General features: G+C 40.0%; 1 protein-coding gene across 1 annotated transcript in view; it reads right to left on the bottom strand.

Annotated features, from left to right (window-relative positions):
- Window positions 1-5,481: 5,481 nt before the first annotated feature.
- The window catches only part of kmt2a (lysine (K)-specific methyltransferase 2A), a 132,111-nt gene continuing 123,755 nt past the window's right edge, over window positions 5,482-13,837 (bottom strand). The window contains 1 exon segment of the mRNA XM_057839548.1: window positions 5,482-13,253. Coding sequence (XP_057695531.1) covers window positions 12,978-13,253 — 276 coding nt within the window. The 3' untranslated portion in view covers window positions 5,482-12,977.

Genomic DNA, 13,837 nt, shown 5'->3' with positions numbered 1-13,837 from the left:
ACAAAGTAAAGGAGTGTATAGCGGTGCACTTTTGTGGATTCATTGTGCAACAGATGTTCATCGGAGTGCTTAAAAGGGAGGGGGGCGGGGGGAACGTGGCTGAAAACCTCCATTTGCAAATACAACAATAGTTTGGATTTACATGAGCATTCGTCTCAAACGGCTGTAAAGGAAACCAGCAGATGGCAGCTTAAGTGATGTCATATCTTGTCACTCCTGGATCATTTTTTAAATAGGGTGCCATTTGCATGTGACATAGCGGACATTAACAGTGGGGACTTTTTGTGCTAAAGTTAGCCCTTAGCTTCGCTTTGCTAGCATAATAGCTAAAATGACTTTAGATACTTGATGAGAAATCTATAATTTTACAAATAAACCTTTTGAAATGATTTGTTTCTTTGATATACACTCACCGGCCACTTTATTAGGTACACCTGTCCAACTGCTCGTTAACACTTAATTTCTAATCAGCCAATCACATGGCGGCAACTCAGTGCATTTAGGCATGTAGACATGGTTTAAGACAATCTCCTGCAGTTCAAACCGAGCATCAGTATGGGGAAGAAAGGTGATTTGAGTGACTTTAAACGTGGCATGGTTGCTGGTGCCAGAAGGGCTGGTCTGAGTATTTCAGAAACTGCTGATCTACTGGGATTTTCACGCACAACCATCTCTAGGGTTTACAGAGAATGGTCCGAAAAAGAAAAAATATCCAGTGAGCGGCAGTTCTGTGGGCGGAAATGCCTTGTTGATGCCAGAGGTCAGAGGAGAATGGCCAGACTGGTTCGAGCTGATAGAAAGGCAACAGTGACTCAAATAACCACCTGTTGTCGGAAGAGCATCTCTGAACGCACAGTACGTCAAACTTTGAAGCAGATGGGCTACAGCAGCAGAAGACCACGCCGGGTGCCACTCCTTTCAGCTAAGAACAGGAAACTGAGGCTACAATTTGCACAAGCTCATCGAAATTGGACAATAGAAGATTGGAAAAACGTTGCCTGGTCTGATGAGTCTCGATTTCTGCTGTGACATTCGGATGGTAGGGTCAGAATTTGGCATCAACAACATGAAAGCATGGATCCCTCCTGCCGTGTATCAACGGTTCAGGCTGGTGGTGGTGCGGGTGGTGGTGTAATGGTGTGGGGAATATTTTCTTGGCACTCTTTGGGCCCCTTGGTACTAATTGAGCATAGTTGGAACGCCACAGCCTACCTGAGTATTGTTGCTGACCATGTCCAACCCTTTATGACCACAATGTACCCAACTTCTGATGGCTACTTTCAGCAGGATAATGCGCCATGTCATAAAGCTGGAATCATCTCAGACTTGTTTCTTAAACATGACAATGAGTTCACTGTACTCAAATGGCCTCCACAGTCATCAGATCTCAATCCAATAGAGCATCTTTGGGATGTGGTGGAACGGGAGATTCGCATCATGGATGTGCAGCCGACAAATCTGCACCAACGTTGTGATGTCATCATGTCAATATGGACCAAACTCTCTGAGGAATGCTTCCAGCACCTTGTTGAATCTATGCCACGAAGAATTGAGGCAGTTCTGAAGGCAAAAGGGGGTCCAACCCGTTACTAGCATGGTGTACCTAATAAAATGGCCAGTGAGTGTACTCTATTGCTAAAACAGAGTGGACACATTGTGATCATAGGCAGAGTTTGACTTTTGTGGCAGGGTAGGCAAAACGTGTTGACGACCACGAAACGTAGTGTCAGCAATAAAATTAACTTACAAGATACAGTGGGGCAAATAGGTATTTAGTCAACCACCAATTGTGCAAGTTCTCCTACTTGAAAAGATTAGAGAGGCCTGTAATTGTCAACATGGGTAAACCTCAACCATGAGAGACAGAATGTGAAAAAAAAAAACTGAAAATCACATTATTTGATTTTTAAAGAATTTATTTCCAAATTACAGTGGAAAATCAATATTTGGTCACCTACAAACAAGCAGGATTTCTGGCTGTCAAAGAGGTCTAACTTTTTCTAACGAGGTCTAACGTTACCTGTATTAATGGCACCTGTTTGAACTCATTATCGGTATAAAAGACATCCGTCCACAACCTCAGTCAGTCACAGTCCAAACTCCTCTATGGCCAAGACCAAAGAGCTGTCAAAGGACACCAGAGACAAAATTGTAGACCTGCACCATGCTGGGAAGACTGAATCTGCAAAAGGTAAAACGCTCGATGTAAAGAAATCAACTGTGGGAGCAATTATTAGAAAATGGAAGACATACAAGACCACAGATAATCTCCCCCGATCTGGGGTTCCATGCAAGATCTCACCCCGTGGCATCAAAATATTAACAAGAACAGTGAGCAAAAATCCCAGAACCACACAGGGGGACCTAGTGAATGACCTACAGAGAGCTGGGACCACAGTAACAAAGGCTACTATCAGTAAAACAATGCGCCGCCAGGAACTCAAATCCTGCACGGCCAGACGTGTCCCCCTGCTGAAGTCAGTACACGTCCAGTCCCGTCTGCGGTTCGCTAGAGAGCATTTGAATGATCCAGAAGAGGACTGGGAGAATGTGTTATGGTCAGATGAAACCAAAATAGAACTTTTTGGTAGAAACACAGGTTCTCGGGTTTGGAGGAGAAAGAATACTCAATTGCACCATACCCACTGTGAAGCATGGGGGTGGAAACATCATGCTTTGGGGCTGTTTTTCTGTAAAGGGACCAGGACAACTGATCTGTGTAAAGGAAAGAATGAATGGGGCCATGTATCGAGAGATTTTGAGTGAAAATCTCCTTCCATCAGCAAGGGCATTGAAGATGAGACGTGGCTAGGTCTTTCAGCATGACAATGATCCCAAACACACAGTCAGGGCAACAAAGGAGTGGCTTCATAAGAAGCATTTCAAGGTCCTGGAGTGGCCTAGCCAGTCTCCAGATCTCAACCCCATAGAAAATCTGTGGAGGGAGTTGAAAGTCCGTGTTGCCCAACGACAGCCCCAAAACATGACTGCTCTAGAGGAGATCTGCATGGAGGAATGGGGGTTATGCCCGACCCTCCTTAATTTCTGCATATGGAACTTGTGATCAACCACACTGAAAGTACTAGGTAAAAAAATGCTTACCACAGTTGAATTTCCCGCTACTAGTGTGATGTTATCGCAGAAGAGTGATCTCATTAATAAATGGGGAATTTTCTTAAAGGGACGCTCACTCAACAAAGTGGACAGTGACACTGTGGACAAACAAAACTTTTTAAAATTGAATAATATATTGTAATTTAGAAAAAAACACGTGTCTAAAGATCATCCAGGACAATAAAATTCCACAACAACCTTTCACCAGAAGTAAATTAAATTTAAAAATTTGAATTTAGCCTGTACCCATGAATTTATGATAGACAGCAATTGATAATATTCAAAGAAAAAGGTTTTAAAAAATATTTGATCAACTTTTGTGAACATAGAGCTTCATATATACTGGGGAGACAAATGGCACCCTATGAAAAAAATAAATGACCCTCCTAACTAATTGCCTGCCTTTGATAGCTTTGCACTCCCGTGGAAAGAAACGTCATCACATTTGAGCTCAAAGACTGATATATACAAGTTAAAAATAACCCTTTGAGAAGTTCATATAATTCATAAATTTCATATTAATTGTATTAATACTAAATAATAGTAATACTAAATTTTAAAGTCATATAAATAATAATAATACATTTTAAATTCATATATAGTAATTTTAAAAAATCGAGAAATTAAGACATCAACTCTTTCACTCCCAGCCATTTTCACCGGAGCAAGGCCCTTCACTCCCGGCCGTTTTATTGGATTTTGACTGATTTTGCAAGGCCCACAGAAAATTCTGTTCTATTGCTATATAAACATGAAACCCACCAAAGAAAGATTAGGCTTTCGTCTTTCAGCAGAAAAAAAAGTTCATATCTTTTTACATTCTTTAGAAATCAGTATTACAAAATAGCTTAGTTTGAGCAATTTTCCCATTTCTGATGAAAAAACTGAGAAATTGAGCTTTTTGTGAAAGCATACATTTCAAACATAACTGACTTAAACACAGCTTTTTTTTGCTAATGTGACATCCCAAACATTTGAATAATGTTTTCGTTCTGCAAAATAACAAACAACAAAGCAAATAGAGCTTTGGATCGCAAAATAACAATTTATTTACACATAACTAAACTGAAATTGAACTGTTGAACTATTTGCGCACATAACAACAGGGAAGGCTCTTGGCTGCTCCCGTGGCTAATCTGATGAGTCCAGATCAAGATCTCGGTCTCACTTTTTTCATCATCTTCATCGTTGGTTTCAACCTCGGGCTAAGAAGTAATGCAACGTGAGCTCCGCAGAACGCGTGTGGAACCTGACGCTGTTGTGGATGTCACCGTCGGTCTCATCAAGATAGATTTTTTTTTAATCATTCTTTGACGATGGTTTCGTTTTCTTTTCAAAACACTCCTCCGGTGTTGTTTGCCTTTTTTCCCCCGATCGTTCTCCAAATTTTTCTCAAATTCTCACACGTCCTCACAAGATCCCTACAACTTCCATTTCCTGACTATTTTTCTTCACTTCCTTTCTTGCCCAAGATGAGTTCTTACCAAATGCGCTACTGACCTCCAGTGGCCAGTTTTATTGCTTTAAAATGGGTTTTGAACTTGGTGCATTGTATCTTAGATACATAGGAACCTATAGATGCCTCGTGTCAAAAAAAAAAAAAAAAAAAAAAGCAAAGGACATATAAATGTTTTTTGGGCACTGAAGCAATTAAAAATAGAATGTTTTTATATGTTTTTGGGAGCAAATGAGTTAAACTAATAAAATTTTAAACTTTAGATTTTTTGACCGTGCCTTTTTTTTTTTTTTTGACCCTGCCTCTTAAAAGAATCGTAATCGAGAATCACTCGGAACCGGAATCGAAACATGGAATCGGAATCGTTCACTTTCAAACGATGCCCAACCCTACCTAGGGGAAAATCCTGCTCGACATATGACCATTTCTACTTACAAACAAGGTCTTGGAACGAATTAACTTCGTATGTAGAGGTAGCACTGTACTTGACAATGAACGAGTTTATAACGCCGCTCACAACCGCTAGAAAAAAGTGTGTTCACGGCAACTTTCATGAGACAAAAATATGATGCGTTCAGTTCACATTCGCCCAAAATATGAACACGTTGATGTACAACACTGCAGGTAGCATAGAATAGCATGTCAACCTATAAATACTTAACAGGTGATTTTCATTTTACTAGGCTCCCCAATCGCATCGCCGGATTTGTGTACGGCCTAACCCGCCTAATCTCATCTCCTTACAATTTACCTTCCCTCCCATTTCTCCTTGGTTAAAAAGGCGTCTAATCAGTTTGAAATGGGATTGGGTATTTTAAAACTAAATCTGCAGTTCACAAACCTCAAATTTATGTATGTGCAATAAGGTCATGCGAGTACTTTTCACACAATGACCAGATGAACAAAAGGCATAAAGGAGACATGTTTATTATTTAAACTATCACTTAAATAAAAAAAGTGCATAGAAAATAAACATGATTAGAAACTTTTCTTTTTACACATTATGTACAACTTTGTTTCCTCATTATTACATTCAACCAAGTATAGTTTTGTGGTTTATTTATTTTTTTCACGGTGGTTTTCCTTCATTGCTGGAAGAGAACACTGTTAAGATGATGGTGGTGGTGGTGGTGGCGACAGGAGAAGACAAAAACACATTTTGAAGGCATCCCAAAAAAATGAGCCTGTTTATGTTTGCTTTTTACCCCTCAAACATCCCGTCCGTCCGCTCCCACGGCGACACCGCATTTCTCCAACAAGGCTGATGATGAGTTCAACACCAGAAACAAAACAAAAAAACAGACTTCTTCGACCTCTCTAAAAAATTCAAGAGTAACAACTCCTTTACGGATGCTACATAAAATAAATAAATTAAATGTTCAGCATGATGACTCTCTAAAAAAAAAAAAACAGTACAGATCAGTACATCCACATGAAAACCGCCATTTTGTTGGGATTAAAAAAAAAAAATCCAACTTTGAAATTCTTACCACATCAAGTAAAAGTCCCTGTTTCATGACACAATGAGAGGGGGAATCTAAAGAAAATACCGCAAGAAATTCACAAGCACATGAATACACTTACACATCACATAAAACTGCTCCTTTGTGGGAAAAGAAAGAAAGAAAAAACGAAACTGCGACGCTCCTTTCATGACTGAGGTGCGTTCGCAGGCACAGCAAAAACTGGTACTGGGTATCCATTATACGGAGAAAAAAAAAAAAAGAAATGATGCACGTTAGTTTCATTTGATAGTACTGTAACACAAAAACCATTATAGAATACACTGAAACATTGCTAGTATAAATTGGTTGTTTTTGCTACTGTAACTAAGTTTGTCTGTCCATTCCATATATTGTATAGATACTAACGTACAAGACTATGCATGTGTCTGTATAATATTGTCATGTATTTATACTATAATTTACAGACGGAGAAGGAGGCGGAGCCACTGGTGTGACCCCCGCCTAGAAGAGGAAATGAAGTCCTAGGAGCCTTTCACTCACAGATTGAGATTTTCAAGACGGAGCCCTTGAGGTCGGCGCGCGTGTCGGCGCCGACGCTCACGTGTAAAGCCGTTTGTCGGCGCGGCAACGGAAAAGAAAGCCACGCTCGCAAGTCAGGTCACGTGGAGGAAGGAATTTACATTCATTGTAGCAGCACAACCCAGCAGGACCCCCGGCGTACGAGCGTGAAGGCCTTTATGCCCACTTCGCTTTGGTGCCCGTTGACAGTCAAGTGCACTTGGTAGGAGTCTCACGGGGGGCTCACCGCTCGGGGGTCTCTCACCCCCAAAGACATGGGTTTAAGAGCCATGTGTGGGTAAGGTGAGGGTTTTAACCGAAAGGAGGTGGGGCAGTGTGGGAGTCACTGCTAATGATGTCAGCTTTAACGGCAGATAAACAAAACAAAAAAACGAGTTGCGAGCATTGGTCGCATGACACACTGATGCTATTACGAGTATTAGCGCCACACTGAAAAGAAGGGAAAATCTGAGAATAAACTCTTCATAAATCATTAGCCTGTTAGCGGATTTGAACAAGACACGAAAATGTTTTTAGCTAGCACATCAGTATTATTAAAATTGATTTTGTTTGTTGGTCCTTCTCCTGCAAAACGACTTAATCGACACCCAAAGTACTATGGTGCGCTTTCAGCTTGTTTTGTTTGGATGCATACAAGAAGAACGTACGAAAAATGCTTTAAACGGATCCTCGGACTTGAAGTCTTGTAAGTCTAATAAGCCACAATTATTGTCTTTTACGAAAATACGTTGTTAGAAACACATAAAATATTTCCATTGCTTTAAAAATCTATAATATTTAGTATGTTTTAACCTATGGAGGGCACCATGTTTTATGCGTGCAATGGACGCTCGGCGTGATGACGTGGTTTGCCACTAGGGGTGTGACAAAATATCGAAATGGTGATATATCATGATACTTTGTATCCCAAAAGGTTATCGATATGCTCCTGCCAAGAATCGAGATATCGTTTTAAAAAGGTGTCAGTGTTTTAAAAAAAAAAAAAGTTTGCTACCAAAATCTTCCACCATAATACTGTCTCAGGTAACTCTGAGGCTGCCATTGACGGTGCTCGACACCCAATCCATTTAGACTGGGAACGTTCGTTCATTCGAAATAGGGCTGCAGCTATCAATTATTTTTGTAGCTGATTAATCGATGAACTATTTATTTCGAATAATCAAGTAATCGGATGAGGGACATAAAAAAATTAAAATACCTGAGCTGAGCCAAGTATTTGATACACTGCCAATGGGTTATCCCATTGACAGTGTATCAAATACTTGTTCTCCCCACTGTATATATATATAAAAAAGAGAATCTACAGTATGTACAACAAAAGAACAATTGGCTAACTTACATAGCACAAGTCCACTAGCTTAAATGCTATAAAATGCTAACGCTTTTTTACAACGCTCTTAAAAAATGGCCCAGACACATATTCCCACAAAAAATGGCTAAATATACCTTTAAACTAAATTGCGAATGCATTCAAAAAAATCATTAGCTCAAACAAAACATTAGCTTATGTTGGTCTTAACAGGGAGCAGATGGATTTAGCCATGTGACATGAGGTGGACTAGAGGGCCGTGTGTCCACCCAAATCAATGAAAATAAATGCAAACACTTTCAAAACAATACATTACAACGCCACTTTAATTAAACGAATACTCGAAGCAGCAAAATTTAATTTGAATCTTTTTTTTCTAATCGAATACTCGAGTTAATCGATTAATCGTTGCAGCACTAATTCAACACTAGAGCATTCGCAGTCATTCCGTCCGATTTTTCGGGGCATTTAAAGGTCACTTGCTGTTCATTTACAGGTAATTTCCTGTTGAGTTTGAATCACTACCTAATCATTTGGGTGATTGCCAGGTCACTTCCTGTTCTGTATCTCAAAATAAACAGGAAGTGACCCATAAAATACCCCCAAATCAACAGGAAGTAACTGAAAATCAACAGGTAAATGACCTTAAATGGCCCTAGATTACATCATTGCTTGGCTTTGGCTGCCAATGACGGCCATAGACGTTCAGTCCGTTTGAAGTGGGAGGGATTGCAGCGAATGAACGAATGTTCATTCGCTGCCACCCTCCCAGTTCAAATGGATTGGACGTCTACTAGTGATAAACTCATTCCAATTCACAACAGAAGCTTGTTTTTCTGTTTATCAGTTGTTTGTAGAATATCCTATAATGATTTCCTGACCAATGTATCGATAATCGTTGTATCGCCATATCCTCATTATCGTGAGCTTTGTATCGCAAATCGTATCGTATCGTGATGTAACAAGAGGTTCTTACTCCCAGTTTGTCAATGTCACTAGACGAACACTACCGGTGTTCTGCAATTCCTTCAACGCGGCGAGACGTCCAACACATGCGCACATCAGTTAAAAACGGCGAGTACTTACTATTTCTTTGTGTTTTTATTGATTCTTTTATTACCTTTTCATTCCCTCAAAATACTTTTTGCATTTGTTTCCCTCTCATACTTTGAAGTGTTGTGTTTTCTTGTGGATTGTTGATCTGTTGGCCGCATTAGTCACGTAGTGTATTTAAACCACCCTTATTTGGTAATACTACATCTAAGTATTTTCTTAAGGCATCTTTATTATATTCTGTCTGTATGCATCAAAACAAAACAAGCTGAAAGCGCACAGTAGTACTTTGGATGTCAAATTCACCTCTTGTAGGACGTTTCGCCGGTGTAGCACATTTTGGTAGAACACCGGTTTTGTTCTACTCGTGTCTCGTTTCATCCCGTCTATCCTGTTCATTTAGCTTTAGCTGCTCGTTTTGTGAAATATCGACAGTGCTGTCACGTAAGCCTGTCGCGATATGCAATAAATCCACTTATCGCACGGTAAATAAAAATGAAGGCGGTAATTTTCCACGATGCGATTTATCACCTCGTGCACACGTACGTGGCAGACGTGCTGTTTAAAGTTTGGCTTTGTTGTTGCTACCAGCTCCGCAATATGCCGTGACGAGGACTCACTCTGTTTTATTGCCTTCTGGGTATGCTCGTTTTATACATTTGAGTGACAATCATGTCAATCATTCAATAGAGGAAGGCGGGGCTGAATGCACAGTCGGCGCACAGCAATGAGCGAGCACAGTGGGAAAGACGGAAAGGGACGAAAAATCCTGATTTCCAAGCCATACACCACAGGAGAATATTTTGGTTTTAAACCAAATAAAAATGGCGAGGCAACCAACAAGGACGAACCAGTCTGCAAATTTTGTCTGGAGGTTGTTTAAAAAAAGTGGGAAAACACAACAAAACTACGTGCTCATTTGAAACACCATCACCTTCTTTAGTTTTCACTGCTTGGTAAGTAAACGGCATCGGAAAAATCCGAGCCTTCCTCGTCATGTAAATCGACAATTACGGAGGTGTTTACCCGATGTGTAAAATACAAACGAGACAGCGCAAAATGGCATTCCCTCACGGAAAGCGAAGTGCGCTAGATTGCTGAAGAAATTAAACCATTTTACCTCTGTGTAATGTTGTTTGATACTTAGTGAAGCCAATTTTTTTTTTTTTACTCCAACCAAATTACCCAATTTTTCTCTGTTGTTCTTGGAGTGCAATTTTATTTAATTGAAAAAGGCATTTTATTTATTATTCAGTCTTTCTGTGTGGTATAATTATTATTATTGTCTTTTACTTAAAAGAGGCATTGTCTATTGTTTTTTGTTTTGATTTTGAAAAAAAGTATTTTTGAATTGTTTAATTTTAAGAATAAACATTTATTGCGTTTAAATGGGTGTACTTGACCTATTATTATATATAAGGTATTCTCACTGCGTTATTGTAAACTGATTTTATTTAATTTTTGTTGGGGGGGGCTGTAATATTGTATATCGCAATAATTTATGAGCGAATCTATCACCCACTAAAATTTGTTATCGCGACAGGCCTATTTGCAAGTTTTGAATTTGGTCACGGTGTAATGTCACACTGTGCATTATTATTAGGGGTGTGACAAAATATCAAAAAGTTGATTTACAGTGATCCCTCATTTTTTGCGGTTAATGGCGACCAGAACCCACCGCGATAAGTGAAAAACCGCAAAGTAGCGCACCCCAAGCCACCCCCCAAATGTATATATATTTTTTTTCTGTTCAATTTATTTATTCAGATTTAGCATTAGAAAGAGATACATATAAGACGTTTTTAACTCTTTTCCCCAAAGTATAATTAAAAAAAAAAAATGTATATATTAATAAATGGTTTTTAAGCACTTGAAATGTAATAATTATGTTTAGTTTTAAACATGTTACTTTCCCACTGAGTTATTTTTAAACAAGAATAAAGTAGTCTTCTCAAGCTACTCACTTACAAAGAGTTGCCACAGCAACTGTTTAACGAGTTAACCTCTGATTGACGCATGTGGCGCTTTGAAGCTTTGGCTTACAAGCATCTGTGGCAAGATCAAACCCAAACATCAATCATTTTAATAAGCAACTCCAGTGAGCAGAGAGAGTGAGGGAAAGAGCGAGAGTGAGACTATGCGATCGGCTCGGGACGATCCTCAATGGACTGAGGGCGGAAGTTTAAAGCGAGAAGTAGTGAGGGATCACTGTACCTGATACTTTGTATCACAAAAGATTATCAATAGGCTTCTGCAAAGAATCGATGATTCGTTTTAAAAAGGTGTCACAGACAAAACAAAAAACGAGCCAACAGGTTGCTACCAAAATCTTCCAATAGAATAGTTTGATGATGACATGACAAGTCTAATGTTATAGTTCTTTCATATTAAAGACTATCTTCATAAAATGATGAATTCATCTTCACATCTTTGCATTTTGTTTTCCTTTTCAGTGTCGCGCTAATCCTTCATACTGTCAAACTGCATGGAGCATCAAAATGAAGGCACCTCCCTAAGACAAAAAGATATTTTGACTATTGTCTGATTTTCATTGATGTGTATGTCTCGATATGACAGTCCGGATCCTACTTTTCTTCACTGCGTGTTTGTGATGTGGTGAGGAGACAATAAGGCTGGAGAGAGGAGATATCAGATAACGATCAACCATCTAAACTCTCCCAAGTGCATAATAATAATCGTAGTTCACATGAGCCACACTGCCAACTCCAATTAAAACGACGACAATAAGAAAAGGAAATGAACTTTGAGCAAAAGGCCCAGGTAGAGAGCTCCCGGTGGACTGAAGTCAAGTGGACCGAGCCGCAGACCAGCGTCAGTCTTTGGAATCAAACAAAACATTCAGACTAACAAAATCACGAGAATTGAAACCCCCAAAATTAAGAAACACAATTTTACAAAGGCAGCCGAGTACAAAACATAGAGAGCGCTTTAGTGTTTGTAAACCTCTATTTCCTACAAAAAATGGCATTAAAATAAATATGACTTTTTAAAAATATATAAATATCATCATTAAGTGCTATTCACTAGTGAGTGCTTTTTAAGTCTTTTTGTTGTTGTTGTTGTAGAAAAATATACATTATTTACATTTTTTTTCCGACCGTGACATTTGCCTTTTTTAATAAAAAAAGACACACAAGAGACAAGACTTTAAAAGACTCAAAAACACATACTAACATTTCCATAATAATAAGAATGGTTATCACAAGAGGCGATGTAAAAATATCAATTCATGGGCGCCACAATTGTTTGGTTCTCTTTGCTGCTTTCATTTGGAACGATGAGTCCATTCAGAATCATCAAAAACAAAAGACGAAATAAGCACGAGAAAAATCCATGACTCTCCATGGATTGCAGCAATAAAAATAAGCCCCCCAAAAAGATAAATAAATCTACTAAAGCACATCAGTACAGTCTCGGGGGCCCGTGACCATCAGTCCACCAGAATCTCGAGCTGCCTTTTTCCCCTCTCCCTCTCAAGTGGCTCCAGCCAGTCAATAACACAACGCTCTGATGGTCAATTCAAGCGCACGAGCGTGACGAATATATTTTTTTTCCTCGTTGCTGTCGCTCTCAGGTCAGCAGATTTGTACCCTTAAGCGAGCTCAAGTCACCATGGCTCTGAAGGCATCAGGGCACTTTAACACAGGCCAAATGTGCAGAAGAACAGCTGACAACCGTGATCACGCGGGAGAAAATGCAATCGAATTTAAACCGATATTTTGTTCCTTCAACAAATTGCACTTTGGTGTAAAATGGAACCTTTCTTTAAATTGACGGAGGATGGGCCAATGTGTGTGTTTTTTTAGGCGTTCATCCAAATTTCAAATGGGAATGATGACTCGGCTAAAGATGAAGCTAGGCGAGACACATGATGATAAAGGAGGCACAATATGTTCAAACGTCTTTTACGGCTCCTCCTCCTCTGCATATTCAGTCCGAGCGAGTGCAGACTTTTTTTGTGAAAGTTGGCACTGACTTGTCAGTTGAGGAACTTGCGGCACTTCTTGGCGCCGCAATTGCATGGCAGCTTGTTGCCGGCGTCCTCCACGGGGAACTTGTAGTCGTACGTGAGCTCCTCGCCCCGGTGGATGCGGCGGGCGGCGAGGATGACGATGTGCTTCAGGCCGTCCGCCGTGATTACCCGCGAATAGCAGTTGGGCTCGCACGAGTGGTTGATGAAGCGTGCCGCGTTGCCGTGCATGGTGGCGTCTACTACCTCGTAGTCGTCGATGCGGAACATGTAGCAGCCGATCCCCTTGGAAGACACACCGCGCAGAAAAATTTCAGCGACGACGCGCTTAAGCAGTGCTGTCCAAACATGTCATGTCACCTCAGATTGTGCTAGTAGCAGTTTAGCCTCGTGTGAAGGTGGTTTGTATTGATGCTAATTTTGTAGGCTCTTCTATAACATATCACATAACATACTAGCATTAAGCTAGTGGACGTTAGTAAGACACTTACTGTAAGTACATACTAGCATTAAGCATAGACTTGTCTAAACGAGTGCCAAAAATTCGATTATTAGATGCATCGCGATTCGACACGTGACGATTCCATTACGATTCATAAATGTTCAAAAACGATGATTTTCCCTCATAACTTTATGACAGCCGTTCGTAGCAGAGCGAATTCAAGACACGTCTGCAGCCCGGACACCTTTAACGAACGCACGCACAACGTTATGATGGATGCTGACGGTTTCTGAGCGAGAGATTCTCCTTTTCAAAAGACTGGAAAATAAATTTGTGTATGAGACGGGCAGTGACCCCGCGGTCGCACTTCTGTGCGCAAGTTATTTTTTAGAGCGATAGAGGAAGAGAGATAGTTTGTTGCCATGTC

This window comes from Corythoichthys intestinalis, chromosome 6 (assembly GCF_030265065.1).
Source record: "Corythoichthys intestinalis isolate RoL2023-P3 chromosome 6, ASM3026506v1, whole genome shotgun sequence".
Lineage (NCBI taxonomy): Eukaryota > Metazoa > Chordata > Actinopteri > Syngnathiformes > Syngnathidae > Corythoichthys > Corythoichthys intestinalis.
This window is presented reverse-complemented; position numbering and strand designations above follow the sequence as displayed.